The following is a 19817-nucleotide window of genomic DNA, read 5'->3' as shown; positions in this document are numbered from 1 at the left end:
AAAATATTTCCTGATAGATACTGTTCGTGCAAGAAGAAGATCACCTTTATTTCCACATAGCAATTCCGCAAAATATCGATAACACGCCATTACAATACAGGACTCTTTTTTGGAATTTACTAGAAAGGCAGGGATGTCACGGATTTGGATTTTAGACATCTGCAGATGCGGATATATGATTGTGGATGCAGATGTAGTTGCTGATGTCAATTTTCATGCGGATGTTCCGCATTTGCGGATGTGTATGCGGATATCCGTATCATTCCTAGTACAAGGTTTTAAACAAAAGCTTGTGCTTAATTACGCGAATCTCACATATGTACAGGAATAACGTAATACTACTAATTTGGACATGTGGAATTGATGTCCACAGGATCCCAGGATGTTAGGTGGAATATATGTACGGGTGATCGTTGATCCCGATGAAAACTGTAGTGTCGGAGTGGAGTTCTCAGAAGAGGAATATATCAATTCGGAAGAAGAGATACAAGAAGCTTAGCCCGGCCCCTCGAAAATGTCATCAAATTACGATGAAAATTTTGGTAGTCGGAATTCTCAGCAACACCGGACAACACCGGAGGAATACGCTGGGACATTCACCCGTTTCCTCAAGGAATATCTACAAGCAAGTCGTGGGTAGAATGGTGCCGATTCAAATCGAATTTAAAGAGATCGCTGTGTATCTGACCAACGTATGTGGCGGTAACCGAGCAAAACTGCGATCGTTGATCCATACTATAACCGAGCATGAAGACGTTACGCCTAGAATCTCACAGATCTGTAGTGGCATTTTATACGGGAATCGTTAAAAAAGCTAGTAGCCTTACCTTACCAAACAGTCCCAAGCCGTGGTGTGGCCTTTGCTGTATGTAAGAGTCGTCCACTCGGTCCATGGCTGCAGTTCGCCAGTACTACAGTCTGCGTAGGGTCCGCAGGTCGTCTTCCACCTGATCGATCCACCTTGCCCGCTGTGCACCTCTCCGTCTCGTCCCTGACGGATTGGTTTCAAGAACCATCTTTACCGGGCTGACGTCTGACATCCTCACAACATGCCCAGCCCACCACAACCTGCCGGTGCGGTGTGGACAATGGATGGCTCCCCAAGCAGCTCCTGCAGTTCGTGGCTCATTCGCCTTCTCCACACTCCGTTTCCATCTGCAGTCCAGATGGTACGCAACACCTTCCGTTCGAAGACCGCAAAGCCGCGTTGGTTCTCCTCAAGCATAGTCCATGTCTCATGCCTGTAGAGGACTACCGGTCTGATCAGCGTCCTGTAGATGGTTAACTTGGTGCGGCGACGAATTCTAATCGATCGGAGCGTCCTCCGGAGACCAAAGTATGCACGATTTCCTACCATTATGCACCGATGAATTTCTCTGCTGTTATCGTTGTCGGCAGTTACCAGTGAGCCCAGATACACGAACTCGTCGACCACCTCGATTTCATCACCACCAACTTGAAATGTCTTCTCGTGAGCCCCTTCCTTTCATGTACTTCGTCTTCGATGCATTGATGACCAGCCCAATCCGTTTGGCTTCAGCCTTTAGTCCGATGTACGTATCCGCCATCTTCACAAAGGTCCGAGCCACAATGTCGATATCGTCGGCGAAACCAGACAGTTGAACCGACTTTTGGAATATCGTGCCCCTCGTGTTAATCCCCGCTCTTCTAATGACACCATGTTAAACAGTAGGCACGAGAGACCATCACCTTGTCTTAGACCTCTTCGGGTTTCGAAGGGGTTCGAGAGTGCCCCCGAAACTCGAACTACACACATCACTCGATCCATCGTCGCTTTGACCAACCGCGTCAGTTTGTCCGGAAATCCGTAGTCGTGCATAATTTGCCATAGCTTGTCCCGATCGGTTGTGTCGTACGTCGATTTAAAATCGATTGCAGCATTCTAGTTTGTCGCCCTTTTTGTAGATGGGACACACAATACCCTCCATCTACGCCTCCGGTACTCGTTCTTCCTCGCAAACCTTGACAATGACCAAGTGCACGGCCCTAGCCAGTGTTTCTCCACCGTATTTCAATAGCTAGCTGGGGAGTAGGTCCACTCCAGCAGCTTTATTGTTTTTCAGCCGACCAATCTCCTCCTCCACCTCCAGAAAATCGGGGGCTGGAATTCTGATGTCTTCTGCTCGTGCACCAAGATCAGTTGCTATACCGTCCACAGTGGTCGGAGAGGCCTGGAATCAGGGCGAAATTAATAACTACCAAAGGTTGCCTCCATGGGCGCAACTAAGGAAAATTTCTAGGGGGGGCTAGTTTTCATGTATGCCATTTTAAAAAAGAGAAAAAAGAGTTTGCATATGCTTATTTAATAACGCTTAAAATAGTATCGTAGAAGCAGAAAAAATCACTTCGGGATAGAATCTCCGATGATGTACTGAATATCTTGAACACATCGTCAACGCCAAGCTCTTTCAGCAACAATGATTCGATATTTAGGAGAGCTAGATTTGGTAAACGGCTGGGCAGTGCTTTTTAACAGTTCACCCGTACTAGTTAGAATAAAATAGACCCCAGTGTGGTTCAAGGCTTAATGCCCTATTCCTACCTCCACGTGGTACCGACTGGGATACGAGCAACCAAGGAAAAACCGGTGAACCGGTGGAGTAGTTGTTCTCCTTAGAGAGCAGCTTGTCTGCGCGTCTACCCCACAGGCTAGGGGCGGCTCAAACAGCGACTGATCCGGACCGGACGGTTGAACTATTAAATGCGGTGTCTCGCCAGCTACATCCATGGTGGCAGCTCCGTCGCGAGACTAGGCATCGCAGCCCTAGTAAGGCAGCATACTAAAATAAACATACTACGGAGAATCAAGAATTCAAAACGAACCGGAACAATCGGCAATGACCCAGCCGACGAAATAGGGACGACGATTAGAAGCTCAATACATGTAACAGTAGATCGCTTAACGACCCGGTTGTCGACCGGATTCTGCTGGATCAGCTAGAACCCCGCCACTTCGACATCGTTGCGCTCCGGGAGCTTTGCCTGAAAGGAGAGAAGGTACGGTGGATTTGTGGCCGCAAGGCACTGTACCACCAAAGCGGCAGGCAATCAGCGACAGGTTGTGTTTGTTGAGAATTGAAGGCCGGTTCCACAACTACACTATTCCCAATGTGCACTGCCCTCACGAAGGAAGACCTGATGTAGGGAACAAGGCGTTCTACGCACAGCTGGAGAAACTTTACGATAGCTGCTCGCGTAGAGATATCAAGATCGTCGTTGGGGACATGAACGGAAGGATAGACTTATATAAACCGGTTATCGGCCCGCACAGCCTGCTATGCACCAACTTCGCAGCTCCCCGCGGATTAGCAGTCCAAAGTCCCTTCTTTCCTCGACCAACGTACAGCGAAACAAATTGACCACGTTCTCAACGACGGCCCGTTCTTCTCAGACATTACAAACGTACGCACCAATCACGGTGATGATCGGACAAGACCACTTCGATAAAAAAACTACAAAACCCTGATAACCGATAGTCCTCTACGGAAGTCCTTTTGATATTTCCGAACAGAAGGTGCCTATCGGCGAACAGAAGGTGACTATCTACGGTGGAGCACAAGCGGACGACGGATAATAGCTACAGCGCATGAACCATGAGCTATAAGCGCTGCTTGAAGAGAACCCCATTGCACACCTGGCGAAAGACAATAGGTTGCGGTAGGCCGGTCACATCGTAAGAATGCCGGACGACAACCATGTGAAATCACTTCTCTTCAGCAACCCTACCGGCACAAGAAATTAAGGGGCGCAGCGTGCATGATGGCTCGACCACATCGAAAGAGACTTGCGAGTGATGAGACGTCTGGGAAACTGGTGAAACACAGCCCAAAACCGAGTAAACTGGCGACTTCTTGATACAGCACGAGTTACTACAGCTCTCCTCTGACTGGTAAGGTAGGTAAGAGAGCAAGGGTTGAGAATCGATCCTGGGTGCAGAACTAGTTTTTAGCCAATGAATGACGACATCTCAATTTGTGTTGATTTTGATGCTCTGATAAGTAGCATGGAATGTATATATATATTGAATACAATCATTCTCTGGGAAATTCTAGGGGGGGCTAAAGACGTTCTAGGGGGGGTTTCAGCCCCCCTAGCCCCCCCGTAGTTGCGCCCATGGTTGCCTAGATGAACGATGTCTTCTCGAGTGTTGATCCTGAAATTATTGGCCATCTTTTGGTAAAGGCTATTTAGCTCAAAACTTCACCGCTAAGGCAGCGCTGTCGCTAACTTCTCAAGGAAGCAAAATAGAAAGATAATGTCTAAAGTTAGTTTTTAGAGAATATCATTTTGAGAAACTCTTCCTTGGATGTGAAGTTAGTACATGTTGTATTTTTTGAGAAATTCAGCGATTAATCCCAAAAAAAACATGATATATGGTTACCTATAACATGTCGAAGAAAACACCCCAAAAATATCGAATTTCACAAGCCAGATATATCAAACAAAGTTTAGGTAAGTGTAACGGGAATCAAGATTTGAGTAGTTCGAATTTCAATTACATGAGTGGCGCTCTAAACTAACACTGCTTGCTAAAAAATGGCCGCTGGCGTGTCGCACGATCGTTTTTGTTTTTGATATTGTGAATGTTTCGGCGAAAATTGCCTACAAAACTTTCATGTTCCTGTCTCTATGAACACGAGGGAACGTTCAAGTCTTTGAATGAGCGCGGGTAACGGCGGGGATACTATTTAAAATGCAACTTAAAGTTGGCGTGCTACGTATTTTATCATACTTATTTTGTGGAGTGCTTATTTCCATATAACAACTTCAAAAAGGATATCTAAAGTTGTAAGAATGCTAGAGTAAGGCCATTTAATAGATTCGAAACCATTGTAAGATTCATTACTACTTCTGCATTCCGTAATAAGTCACCTTGGTAAACAACATGAAACAGAGTAGTTGTGTATACAAAAAGTCTGCTTTTTCAACTAAGTTAATTGCATGACAACACCAAAAATCCGAACATTCTGATGCATTTTCACATAGTTCAAACCTTGCAAAGATGATTTCCGAAGAGTGCATACTCGATGGATTGAGTTGAAAAATTGACTTTTTTCCGACTATTTGCAGTTCCAGACCACTGTGCCGTCCTCGCGCTCTACTGCATCGCCGTTTAGATGCTCGTCGAAGTGCTGCCTCCACTTTTCGATCACCTCACACTCGTCTGTAAGGAGGTTGCCGTCCAAGCTCCTGCACATATCGGCTTGTGGCACGTAGTCTTTAAGGGAGCTGTTCAGCTTCTCATAGAACTTCCTGTGCCTGTCGGTATCGTTCCACGTTTGCTCTCGTACGGTGTTGCAGCATTCTCGCTCGTGCTGCATTCTTCTCCTCGACTAACCGTTCGCATCCGCCGTCAAACCAGTCATTTCTATGATTCGGGGCCCTTGTACCTAGTAGCGCTACAGCAGTGCTATCTATGGTGGATCGGATGCTCCTCCAGCCATCTTCAAGGGTAGCTGCGCCAAGCTGCTCTTCCGTGGGTAGCACTGCCTCCAGCTGCTGCGCGTACTCCTGTGCAGCCTCGGCGGCCCGTAGTTGCTCAACATTTGGTCGCGGCGTTCGACTTCGGCGGGTGTTATACTCCGTCGATAGTTTTGAGCGCATGCACACAGCTACTAGGTAGTGGTCCGAATCTATATTCGCACTGCGGTAGGTGCGAACGTTAATGATGTCGGAGAAAAACCTGCCGTCGATTAGAACGTGGTCGATTTGGTTCTCTGTCTGTTAGTCGGGTGATCTCCAGGGGGATTTGTGGATACCTTTGCGGGGGAAGAAGGTACTTCGGACTACCATACCACGGGAGGCCGCGAAGTTTACAAACCGATGGCACTTATCATTAGACACGGCATGCAGGCTATCTGGTCCGATTACCGTCGCGGGCAGCTATCGTAGACCTGCTCCAGTTGCGCGTAGAACGCTTCCTTCTTGTCGTCGGGTCTTCCTTCATGTGGGCAGTGCACGTTGATGATGCTGTGGTTGAAGAACCGGCCCTTTATTCTCAACTTGCACATCCTTGCGTTGATCGGCTGCCACCCCATCACGCGTTGGCGCATCTTACCCAGTACTATGAAGCCGGTTCCCAGCTCGCTGGTGGAACCACAACTCTGGTAGAAAGTAGCCGCCCGGTGCCCGCTTTTCCATAAAGCAGAGCGATTTGCAGTTTCATGTCCCAAGTTTTCAATCGTAGTCCTTATTCCGTTGCCTAGGTCCATGCCGATTGTTCCGATTCGTATTATCTCTTACGTTGTTTGTAATTGTCATTGTGTATATCGATGACATCTTTATGTTTGCTGACACATTGGAAAGAGAGAACAACGTTACGTTGAATACAGCCAAGTGCCAATTCGAACAAGAATGAATCAACGAGTTGGACAAGAATGGCTTCCACGTGGACGAAGTCAAGGTGGCTCACATTCGAATCTTCCGGAAGCCCTCTACTACTTTGTCCTTCGTCAGTTTATACATAAAAAAATTGCGGACCAGACCAGCTCATTATGGCAAGTGACGACAGCTCACACTTGTCAATGGGGTCCAGATCAAGTTAAAACATTCGAGCGTACAAAGGCAAGATAACAAGTTGTACTGTTGCACTGGGTCATTTTTCGGAGGATGATTCGACCATTCTCTACACTGACGCTTTCCCCAATGCGTTGAGAGCAGTGCTAACTCAAGAAAGCAGAGATCGAACACGACGAGTTATAAGTTTCACCTCGAAAGCACTAACACTCACAGAAAACAGTATGCTCAGAATCAGAGAGAAGCATTTTAGCTTCTTCCTCCTTGAAAGACATTTTGTATGACGGACGTACGCACGCGGCGTGAGCTTCATTTTGAACAGACACAGAGAAAATTCCAAACGAGCGTTAACCAGGGCAGACGGGGGGGCGTTGGAATTGAGCCCGTACAACCACAAGGTTCAATTTATCCGTGGTAGAGAGAATATCGCGATCCTTCATCTCGTCTCGCGACGCCATGCCAGATGAACCATTTGATGAGAATTCTATCCCGTGGGAGCTTGCGGCTCTTGAAGCAAACAATGTGTTTTTTTAACAGAGGGAAAAATCCGTGAGGCGACAAATCAAGGCGCAACCATCAACGAAATCTCCGTTGCCATAGAGTCAGGAGGATTACCAGGTCATCTGAAAGGTTTCGTCCAGTGAAAGATGAACTGTGTCTAAAGAATGGGATTGTTCTGAGCAGTAACTCCCGAATCGCTGCGAGAGAAAACGCTGAGAGTAGCTCACGAAGGTCATCCATTGACAGCTAAACTGAAGGCTATGTTACGGAAGCGCGTATGATGGCCCGAAATGCCAGGAGATGCTGAAAAGTGGGTCAAGGCCTGTCATCATTGCGCAATCAAAGGTAGGAGCCTACCGTAGTCCCAAGGACTGCCTGGGAGACAATCGCTCTGAATTTTAATGGTCCTTACGCTAAGTTCGGAGGAATATATATCCTCGTTATCGCCAATAATCGTTAACGATACATAATCGCCCGGGCCATCAAGTCGACTAGCTTCGAGCTGATGAAACAAGCGCTAGAAGAAATATTTGATAAAGAAGGTTTTTCGGAGAGCATGAGAAGTGATAACGGAAGACTATAAACAATATTGTCACGAGCGAGGAATTAAAACCATTTTTCACCGCCATTCTTCCCGCAACAAAGCGGTTTGATTGAAAATTACATTAGGGTAATCAACAAATCCATGGCCATAGCAGTCTCCACTGGCTCAGATTATAATGAAAAACTACAAGTCGCAATTTCAGCACACAATGCCGCACCTCACACCGTGACAAAAGTTCCTCCCCTAGGAGATCAGGCGAGATAAAAGAATCAAACGTGAATTGCCTCGACGACGACACTCTCAGTAACAGGGATCGTGAAATGAAACTAAAAGTCAAGGAACGGGAGGACATTCGATGTGGTGCCCGGAAATGCCAACTGAAACCTGGAGATACGGTGAACATTGAACGGCAGTTACGGTCAAAAGGCATTTCGCAATTTGGCACACAACAATATACAGTGACGAAAGAAAAGAATGGGCACATTTAAACAGTACGTCTCCCAGACGAAGAAGGTGTCTGAATGTCGTGATCAACCTAGATCTGCGGGCAGATGTTATCAAGGGAACAAAAATGACAAACCCCTTGAACGAGCTGTTAGGGACAGAAGTATTTGCAAGATTTTGTTCGCAACTTTGATACCATCCAACACTGACGTAAGTAAAGTAAATGATGATTTCCGGTTTTCAATAATGCATATTTATGTTTTGACAAGTTGTTGTGGTTTGCTTGTTGCGGGTTGTTTGAATGTTCTTTTTCTCCACTTTTCTTTCTTGGAAAAGGAGAGATGTGGGGAATTGGGAAATGAACTATTTGATAACCCCTCGGTTTGTTCTTGCTTGCTATAAAACATGAGCCACAGGACTAATAACATCATCTGCTCGGGTGACGATCGGTTCTTCATCGGCTGGCCATGCATCGGTCCGTTGACTCGGGTCGTTCGCTCGGTTTGGCCTTCGATTGTGCTGCGAGCCCATATTCTGCTTCTTTCACTGTCGATCGTCGAACGAGTAAGTCCTATCTGCGGGTTCTGGGCTGATTCTCACGTGGCGCAACGGGTTTCCACACACTCCAGAAACTCAAACCGGAAAAAATGAAAGATTGTACCTATTCAACCATTCCTGTGAATTTTGATGCCCCTAGCCCATAACGCGGTGCCATCGAAACGACTACGAGAGAGGTGGTAGGTACGACACGTGGAAGACAGCGTTACGACTTGTTCGATGCCGAGTACCAAAGAGCGACAGATGAGAAGAACCGTGCCAGGAGCCGCATGCTCGCTGCAGCTACGCGTCAGAACAGAGAGAGGTGCGGGAGGGGTGGGGGGTGGGCAAGAGCTGCCGAAAATAGAACCCACCGTCGGAAGAAGCGCGAGTACGAGGTCAGATATGCTCAAAACGACGTGCGGAGCTTCTATAGAATAGTCAACAGAATCGGGAGCAGGAATTTCCCTGTGCCGGTCATGTGTAATGACAAGAACTTTAGAGCTCTACTGATAAATCGACGATTGCAGCCAGATGGAGGGAGCATTTTCGAGCGCTATTGAACGGTGAGGAGTTGGATGAGCAGAGCAGGAACAGGATGACGGTTATGAGTGACGAACTAGCTGTGGAGCCACCAACATGATTTGAGTGAACTTTGTATATAGAACTTTTTATATCTTTTTTTATTATAACTTTTTTAACATGAGAGATAGAAATTTGACACCTTCGACAAAGTTGCTAGTAAAACTATTTGCCACCACTTTTTCGAAGACACTAGCTGTATGTCTCACAGCCCTGAAAAAATAAATTTTCCATATCACTTCTAGGTGAGTTGGGTTGTTTGGTTTTCAAATAGTTTATTTGACACGGCACGATACAATTTATGTTTTACTGAGCCAAGTACATTTTTTTTAATTCTAAATTAGCAGGGAAACGAGGGAGGCACATTTTTTATATCTCGCGGCCGACTACGAGCTAGTGAGGATTTGAGGTGAGAGGAGGGGTGTTACAATTTTGTTTTTAACTATTTTATATTACAGAATGTATTCATTTGTACGTGGCTAACCAGTGATGATCTATTTGAGCAGTTTTGGTCTGAGGTGTCTGCGTAAACATAGAGATGCCGAGTCTTAGTTTTAGTGTCTCCAGCCGGGTGTATCATTTTCTTTCAGTTTGTGACGGAAATTGTATTCTAGTAAATAGATAAAAAAATCAAATTTTAATGCCAGCATTTTTTATAAACCCGTATAGTTGTGTCATGTATTGGAGATCACCGCTTCCCAGAATGTCTCTAACGGGTACGTTCGGTTGTTTTCCTCGGGCCCGAAGGGAATCTATAAGCTCGGACCTAACACCACAGTATTCGGTATACGACCAAACAACATGCTCGATGTCATGGTAGCCATCGCCACAAACGCAGTTATTACTGTCTACAAGTCCTATACGAAAGAGATGCGTGTTTAACGTACAGTGATTGGACATAAGTCTGGACATCACGCGAATTAAGTCCCGACCTACATCCAACCCCTTGAACCATGCTTTCGTCGATACCTTAGGAAAAATAGAATGTAGCCACCGTCCCAGTTCATCTGAATTCCATGGTGATTGCCAACTGTTGAGTGTCCTCTGACGCAAAATGCTATAAAATTCATCATAAGCAATTGGTCTTACATAAATATCGCCATCAATAGCACCCACCTTAGCTAAAGTGTCAGCCTTTTCATTGCTCGGAATGGAACAATGAGAAGGGACCCACGCTAAGGTAACCTGGTAATTTTTGTCTGTTGAAGCACTTAAAAACCGCCGTATTTTCCCCGAGAAATACGGGGTGCGCTTCACAGTCTTCATCGATCGCAGAGCCTCAATGGCACTGAGACTGTCTGTGAAGATGAAGTAGTGGTCTATGGGCAGGGTTTCGATGATCCCAAGAGAGTACTGAATAGCAGCAAGTTCAGCGACGTACACGGAAGCAGGAGCATCGAGTTTGTAGGAGGCGGTAAAATTTTCGTGAAAAACACCGAAGCCAGTGGACTCATCTAGATTAGATCCGTCAGTGTAAAACATTTTATCACAACTAACGAGTTTGAACTTATTGGAAAAAAAAACTTAGGGATCTCTTGCGGTCGCAATTGATCCGGGATACCAATAATATCTTCTTTCATGGTGGTGTCGAAGAATATAGCATTATTAGAAGTATCTAAAAGTGCGACATTGGAGGAATCGTATGAAGAAGGATTAATATCTTGAGCCATATAGTCAAAATATAAAGTCATAAATCTGGATTGAGATTAAAGGTCGACCAACCTCTCGAAATTTTCAATTACTAATGGGTTCATAACTGTGCATCGAATTAGCAACCGATAAGAGAGATTCCAAAAGCGATGTTTCAACAGAAGAATACCCGCTAGCACTTCAAGACTCATCGTATGGGTCGACTGCATGCAACCTAAGGCAATACGCAAACAACGATATTGTATTCGTTCCAGTTTGATCAAATGTGTGTTTGCTGCGGAGCGGAAGTAGAAACACCCGTACTCAATTACAGACAATATCGTTGTTTGGTAAAGCCTTAGAAGGTCTCCTGGGTGGGCTCCCCACCAGGTTCCGGTAATCGTACGAAGAAAATTAATCCTCTGTTGGCATTTTCGTGTCAGATACCTAATATGGCAAGCCCAGGTGCATTTAGAGTCGAACCAGACTCCGAGATATTTAGCGACTAAAACCTGAGTGATTGTTTTACCCGTTAGTAGGAGCTGCAGCTGAGCTGGGTTATGCTTCCTAGAAATAACGACCAGTTCAGTTTTCTCCGGAGAGAATTCGATACCCAGCTTAAGAGCCCATTTAGACAAATTGTCTAAGGTATCTTGCAATGGTCCTTGCAGATCGCAAGCCTCGCTACCAGTAATGGATACAACGCTATCGTCTGTAAGTTGCCTTAGCGTGCATGAATTTGCAAGACATTCATCGATGTCATTGACGTAAAAATTATATAAGAGAGGGCTTAAACATGAGCCCTGGGGAAGACCCATGTAACTGATTCGGGAAGTTGTCGAATCGCCATGTGAGAAATACATATGCTTTTCTGCCAACAAATTGAGCAAAAAGTTATTCAAATTTGGTGAAAATCCCTGCGAATGAAGTTTCGCGCTTAAAACTTCTACAGAGACAGAGTCAAAAGCCCCCTTAATATCCAAGAACGCAGAAGCCATTTGCTCTTTTCGAGCAAATGCGAGTTGAGTTTCAGTAGAAAGCAGCGCTAGGCAATCGTTCGTCCCTTTGCCCCGGCGAAAGCCAAATTTAGTATCTGAAAGTAAACCATTTGTTTCGACCCATTTTTCTAACCGTAAGAGGATCATTTTCTCCATTATATTCCGGAGGCAAGAGAGCATAGCAATCGGCCTATAAGAATTGTGATCAGAGGCAGGTTTTCCGGGTTTTCGAATAGCAATGACTTTTACCTCCCTCCAGTCGTGCGGAACAATGTTTAGCTCAAGGAACTTGTTGAACAAGTTCAACAAGCGTCTTTTTGCAGAGTCGGATAGATTCTTCAACAAGTTGAATTTAATTCTATCCAACCCTGGAGCTTTATTGTTGCACGAGAGGAGAGCCATTGAAAATTCCAACATCGAAAATGGAGGCTCTTCCGTAGCTACTAAAAACGCGTCGCGAAAAGTCTTCTGTCCGGACAGGCCTTTTTGGCGAAATCGAGTATCCAGCGATCTGAATACTCCTCGGACTCATTCGAAACGTTACGATTCCGCATGCGTCTGGTGGTATCCCAAAGAGTGCTCATCGCTGTTTCCCTCGACAACGCGTTCACAAACCGCCGCCAGTATCCGCGTTTTTTTGCTTTTATCAAGCTCTTCATTTGTCTATCCAGTACATCGTACTTTCGGAGCAAATCGATAGTGCCTTGTTCTCGGAAGGCCAAATACACCGAGGACCTTCGCGCGTACAGGTCTGAGCACTCTTTGTCCCACCACTTGGAGGGAGGGCGCCGTCTAATCGCTACCCCGGGTATCGGTTTCGTCTGAGCTTGAGTCGCGGCGTCGATGATCAAGCCAGAAAGGAATGCGTGTTCTTCCTCCGGAGGAATTTCCACGTGGGACTCGATTCTTTGCGATATTATGGTCTCATAAGACTTCCAATCAATGTTACGTGTGTCATACGCAATATTGATTGGATCCGTTGGAGTTGTATTGTCCTGGTGCCGAAGCGCACCAAGTGGCAAGTGTTAAGATAGTATCAATATGAAATACTCTGGTATTTTGAAGCGGGTATTGTCTAATTTTATTGATTAAACGTATATTAACCCAGTCCAGACGTTTGTTACAAGAAAAATTTAATTTAATTTGAAAAATATCAAATGAAAATAAAATGCACTTGGTTCGGTCTAGCTCAACAAGATCTTGAAAACAAGTGATGTGCCCATTGAAACGGAGGTCGGCTCTACGGAAATCACCTGGCTGTTTATTTATTTGCGTTTAAATTGTGTTTAGTTTGCGTTTAAATCACAAACAATCACTTTCTTTAGATGCCATGTCTGTGTTTACGATTCACTCTGGTCGAACGCAATTTCGTACTTTTCACAAAGTGCTACAGAGATTTTTCATTATAACACGCCTATGAACTGTTCAAAAGATTCCATTTTTTAATGGAACATAGATTATCAGTTTGCACATCCACTTGTGCTAATAACTCAATTTTTAAGAAAATGGCGCTTGGCTCGGTCTGGTCGCACGCCGCCCATATAAAAATCGGAAATCCGTGAATACCTGAACAACCCAATTAATCACTAAATCATACATTCTAAAGGAAGCACAATAAAATACATAGAAACTTTTCCGAATAAAATCACTAAATCACTAAAATCAATTTTGAAGACGCTATTGATTTAGCGCACGAAATCAGCAAAATAAAACACTGTGCAGTGTACCCTTACTAACACGCAGAGAATCCTGAGTAAGAATCCCTAGGATACCGATTAAGACGGTAACGGAATCGTAAAAGGAATCGCAAACACGATCCGGAGGATTCCTACTCACGATTCTCATTCAAGAATCCTAGAGCCATATACAGGGCATTCCTGAGGATTCTTTTTTCAGGAATCCTTTTCAAGAACGCTCACGAATCCAATGTGAGGAATCCTAGAGAATCTATGCGAATCGTATGTGTTCGTCCGGGTAGAGTTGAGTTGAATGCAGCTTAAAATGACGCATGCTTTAAAGTTTACGTTGGAATTGAAACGATGATTGTCAGTGAAATGAAACTGCTTGAGTGTATTTTTAAAATTGTGTATTTTTATTTCCTATACACAACATTTACATTTAACAAAGCATTATATGTTTATATACTTTCATTTTAGTTTGTTATTAAAGTGTCAATTATTTATTTATTAATTCAAATACATTATAGTTCTATTAGTATTCGCCATTTTGCCTCTTTTTATCCATACTTATATTAGTTTTGTTAGGTTCTAATATGTATAATCATTATAAATCTGTTATAATAAATAATTATTATGGCTGAGACTTTTTATAATTTTGTATAAGAAGAAATTGTTAACAAAAATAAACTATTTGCTTCAATTTAATCAAGTTTTATTGATTTTTAGTTTGTTTAACGATTTGCTCTCAGTAATAGCCCGTACATTTCTTGTGTTCGTCTGTTTCTTGCACATTACCATGGAATTGAATAACGTTGCTATATAGTTGAGTGTTTTGTGAATTGTTGAAGGAATAGATTAGATAATATTTATATTAAATTGTCGTAAAATCCATTCGAAGCTAAATATAGGATAGTACGTGTGAGTGTGTGAAGTGTGTTTCGAAGATTTCTTGTTTATTGGTCTTAGGCCAACTTTGCTTGTGTTGATAGGGAAGAAAGAAGCTATAGATTTGTGAAGTTGAACAACGCATTTGGCGAAATGTTTACCAGAATTAATATTTTTTTTGACCCAAATAGTTATCGTGCAACGGAATCTAAGATTTTGTTTTCGAGAACTTGGAACAGTTCGCGGCAATTAGGTTAGCAAATAGGCAACATTTAATATTATTCGAACTTTCTCGAGGAGAAAACTTTCGTTCTGGTGAATTGCTAAATTGTATTTCAATTACATTGCCACTACTGAAATTATCAACCTCCTAAAAACATAACATCAACATATAATAAAATTACAAGTAAAAACCAGTAATACTAAATAACTAAAATATTATTCAAACGAATTGAAATTAGCACAAATGTAGAATTTTAAAAGATAATAGAGATTACTTCAAATATCTTTTTTATCAATGATGCTATTGAAAGCTGTAAATTTGGTTTTAATAGGAATGGTACTCTAAAATGGTTAAATAAAGCTTCACCCGACTTGTTCTGAGTTTATTCGCAGATAAAAATAAAACTTTTTATATGTATTTAACGCAATGTGAAAAAATCAAATAAGAACAACGAAACCGTGATATATTTAGGAAAATAAAGAAAAAAACTTACGAACATTACAAAGTTTTAAACGATCGTTTGAGCTATGTTAGTGTGGAATGATAAAAACATTTTTTTTTTTCGATAGGACGACGTACATCTGCTACTCGGCGTACATTGCAAGGTGATTTTCGCTATGAATTTTGTAGGTTATGTAGTCAGTATTGAAGTATGGTTTCATAAAATGATTACATATTCTAAGATTAAATGATATGTATTATGAACATTTTCCTCAACTTCCTCATCTGTCTTATCTATTACTTAGTAGCTAGGCTAGTTTTCTATAATTTATCAATACTTATATTAAACGGTGTTTATTGACTTATGCTCAACCTATATGCTATAGATTTAATTTATTCAATATTATTTTAGCGATCGTTGATTCCGTTGACCTTTAAGTGATTTTCTTTTATTTGTTTGACAAATTGATTTGTGGGTGCTAAGATCTTACTCGCAAGTTCTACTACTACAGAAAACATACGGCAATACTTATTTTTCGCACTACATTGCGCGCTTGAACTGTCCTGAAACTAGCGGTTTGTTACTGCTGGTAACTTCTTAGGGACATCGAACATTATATTTTTAGTATTGAATCTGATTTTCTTACTTATTATTTTTTGTTTGTTCTTGAGCCAAATACAAAAAATCTCTTTGCTTTAATACTGAATCCCGAAAGTGTTCTGAGTTTTGTACTTTCAACCATTTTTTACGGGATATCCTTTCTGGGTTATTGAATCCAACTTTTGCGTTTATTTTAAATCATTGCATCAACTGGCTAGCAAATTCAAATCATCTGAGAAGGGCTTGTCCAAAATAAACTGAATAGATTCAAGATTGATTCCAAACGCCTAATTTCAGCATTGCACTTGCAGTTTTTTATAGTTGTATATTGGTTTACGTTAATGTCACACAATCAGCTCACAGTTCTTTTACAGGTTCAGCATATATTGTTCGAAAATTGGTCCGTACTCACCGGAAGGTGCTCTAAATAATCATATAATTTTATGCGTTGTAAAAATGTGAAACATTTGATAGCACAATATTTTGAACATAATAGCAAACGCCAGTACTGTAATTTAAGATAGGAAACATTTTTTTAGAACAGAGACCAACTCATGATGACATAAATTTTTATGAACATTACAATGTTGAAAAGTTTGTTGAAGTTTCGCTGATGTATCGCAGATATTTTCGATTATTTAGAATTTTATTTTTGGCACACAACTGTAGTCATTTCTCCAGACTACGTCACAGAAAATACGCTATTTGGCTTTCAAGGCAGAGAGAATTACTGAAAATATATTTTCTGAAATGCCTCTAATAGTGAGTTACATTGTTTTGAACTAACGGTCTATGATATCACAAATGATTACATACTTGAATCGAGGCTGAGAGGAAAAATAAGCAATATTTATGATTGGAAGAATTTTCAAAGCTGTCAAAATTTGCTCGACAATGTCGGCGTTTGAGATCGGAGGAACGAAGTTTTTAGTACCAGTCCACGTTTTTATATACTCATAATTAATGTTTATTTCGAAAAAATAAGAAATAACAATCGATATTTTTAGTAAGGTTCGATTTCAATTGTATTCTTGCTCACCAGCTAATTAGCTTTGAATTCATCAACTCTCTATCAAACACTTTAACCAGCATTGCTTTCCAACTGACTTTTTGTACATGTAAAAAGAAATAATTTTAATAGAAGAATAAGTTTTAAACAGGTTGAACACCAAATTTCAAGTAGTTGCTTCTACCAGTCATTCATGTAAGACAACTATGACCTGGAAAGCTGAATTCGTGTTATCCCTTAACTATTGAAAAGTTACTAAAAGTTTGCTAATTGAGAGCAATCTTCCGGTGTGATAAATTTTGATATATATTCTATTTCATGGCTCTTCTTCTGAAAGAAATCATCACAATGGTATTATTCTTTATTTCATTTGGGAAAAGTTTATACCTGGACAACCTAAGAACACTGGCTATACCATTTATTTTCTAAGTGTTACGTGAGAATGTGTGCAACTCGCAAAGAAATGTTACATCCAAACTTCGCAGCCTCAACACAGTCGCATTAGTTTTCATTTTTATTTGTGTTTGTATGTATGAGTAAGGTTTGTGGTAATTCTCGATTTCTTGTTTCTATTTGTGTAGTATCTACAATACTCTTAGTCTTAATGTTGAACAGAAGACTTGTTCGATCTTCCGTCCCGTTTTTTAAAGGAATTTGGAAAACAGCCATTTTCCTATTTCTCACTTTCAATTATCTCGTCTGCTTTTTTTTTTCTTGTGTTTTGCGTTTTGCCACGTCTACCGCATTTGTTCTTCGTATTAAAATTGGCCACCATAAATTGTATAGAAATATTTAACTACACTTGGGTGATTTTTTTGTGTTCGCTTCTGCTCTGTCAATAGCTTACAACGCTTTTGCATAATATAATGATATGTTTTCAGTTTTTCCGTACTTCGATTACTTTGAAGGTGTTGTTTCATTTTGGAAATTGAATAATTTCTTGAGTTTTGGGCAATCTAACACATATTATTGTTTCCTACTCTTTCAACGGTCATCTACATTTTCATTTCATCGACGATCGACTGTTTAATGTGGTGAATTTTTTTATATTGTAATAATTTTTAGAGTGTCGTTTTTTTCTCTTGAAATAGAAAGTTAGCTCAATTGTTGCTAAAGTAAACTGTTGATTGTTAGAATTAGATGCTGTTTTTATTATTGTATCATTACACCTTTTAAAGTTTATAAAAGGATTCATTTCTGCTAGTTGTTAAATCGCTCTTTTCTCAAAATAACAGTATTCGATTTAATGTCTAGTTGTCTCTAGCAGCTGTTGTATTTATTTGTTATTATATAAAATTCTTGTTTGAACTTAAGTAACTTTTACTGGTGTAGTTAAAGCGAAATTTCATCACAATATATATAACAGGAAATATTCTGTTTGTTGTATGATTAGTAAAGTGTCAATGATATCACCACTGTTTACATAACATTATTAAGGAAACAGATAAAACTTAACAGTTGTTCTTTGTGGAGCAGGGTTTTAATTATAATCAATCAATTGTGGACAAATTTAGCAGAATGTAATCTTATTGTTCCATTTCAGTAGTTATTAGTAGTGGTTGCATTTATGCTTTTCTTTTATAAATTTTCATGTCATCGAGAACTGGCCTAATAAGCGTAACGAAAGTATAAATTTTTATATTTTAAATCGTATTACTAGCACTAGGGACACTATTAGAAGTAACAGGGGTCGATAGGATGCTGCGCTGCTTTCACAGGGTACGCTAATCGCAGGAGTTACTTGTAGATTAGCTGTAAATGAAGAAAGAGAAGTTTTTTTTTATCACTTGTTTATAAAGTTCTGTATTCAAATGGTTTTTGCCTTCGCCTTTTCTTACGAACTTGCTTTGCTTTTCAGAGAGATCATGGTGGAAACGGTAAATATCACATAGGGGAGAACCGTACAAAACGCACCAGTTGAGTAAGATTGTCCATGCTAATAATTCCCCAAAATACTCACACATGTGGCTTCTATTGCTGAATATAATTTTTTTCTCATATAATCCCAGCTTTCCTACATATGAAAAAGTGTGCCATAATGACTAAAATACTTAAGAAACTGTAAAATGGGCTGTGGCTCTGTTTAACATATAATTATTCATAAATTTTATATAAACTTTCATGGTTAACTGACTTGCAAATAATACAAAAACCTGTGGTTTCTCTATCTTTCCCACTTTTGGAAATATAATACTTTGAATATTTGAATTTATTTCACTAACTTTCACCAACTTTTACCTAAAAACGATCAAAATTAAAATTGGGGCAGAATGTACTATGAAGCGCTTGTAGAAGATTGCGTGACAACTTAGGGCATGTTCCAATGAGTATAAAAGAGAGGTGAGGAGGAAACTTACTAACACTTGCATGCGCCCCTCTGCTCGCCCCCTTCTGCACAGAATGGATGCCAAATAGTGACGTAGCTATTTGGATTTACCATTGAGTTCCTCTAGTTGTTTACATTTGAAGCATTTACTAATACTAGAAACATGCACTCTCCCCCTCACCTCTCTTTTACGCTCATTGGGCATGTTCCATTCCTTTTAATTTTACTTCTGAGACTTCAAGCGCTTCTCACTTCGCGTGCTGAATTTTACTAGTGGCATATTTGCTGTCTGCTTTTGAAACATATTGGCCTTTGTTGCGGTGCGTCTTGATCACGGCAGGCCCGTAGCTACCGGGGAGGCTTAACCCCCCACCCGTTTCCATTGACCCCCCCCCCCTCCATGCTGTTTTCTCATGTATTTGATTGATACTAGGTATTGATACGTATCTGAGTTTGACACATACTGGTAACTTTGTTTACCTCCGGGCAATGCAGTTTGATTTTCAGTTATAGAAGATCAATTTAATTGTGACTAAAATGCCCTTTAAATGTTGCGCGTGAGGTACCAGTACACTGAAAACAATTATAAATTAATCAGTATTTCCACCACGCACACGATGCTTCACCAGAAAAAAGCACAAAGTTCACAACGAAAACAAAGTTACCACTAACTGTCTGAAAAAGTGAGGTTAAAAAAACTCGGTGGTCTATAGACTAACTATAGACGCGCATGATATCGAATTGTTGACATTTTTTGTTCGGTTACCGCCTACGATGAAAGGGTATCGCGACGTCGTAGTAAAATTGTTCGCGGCACGAGAAACCTTTTGTCTTGCAACAACAGCACAATGTCCAACCAAAATAATCAGCTGTGGGCGCAG

The 19817-nt window shown here is 41.3% G+C and overlaps 1 protein-coding gene across 2 annotated transcripts in view; it reads right to left on the bottom strand.

Moving 5' to 3' along the window:
• Window positions 1–13841: 13841 nt before the first annotated feature.
• The window catches only part of LOC129726852 (acetylcholinesterase), a 92709-nt gene continuing 86733 nt past the window's right edge, over window positions 13842–19817 (bottom strand). For both annotated transcript variants that reach the window (XM_055684008.1, XM_055684007.1), the window contains exon 8: window positions 13842–18362. In XM_055684008.1, coding sequence (XP_055539983.1) covers window positions 18247–18362 — 116 coding nt within the window. In that variant the 3' untranslated portion in view covers window positions 13842–18246. The remainder of the gene's footprint in view (window positions 18363–19817) is intronic.

Source organism: Wyeomyia smithii, chromosome 3 (genome assembly GCF_029784165.1).
Source record: "Wyeomyia smithii strain HCP4-BCI-WySm-NY-G18 chromosome 3, ASM2978416v1, whole genome shotgun sequence".
NCBI lineage: Eukaryota > Metazoa > Arthropoda > Insecta > Diptera > Culicidae > Wyeomyia > Wyeomyia smithii.
This window is presented reverse-complemented; position numbering and strand designations above follow the sequence as displayed.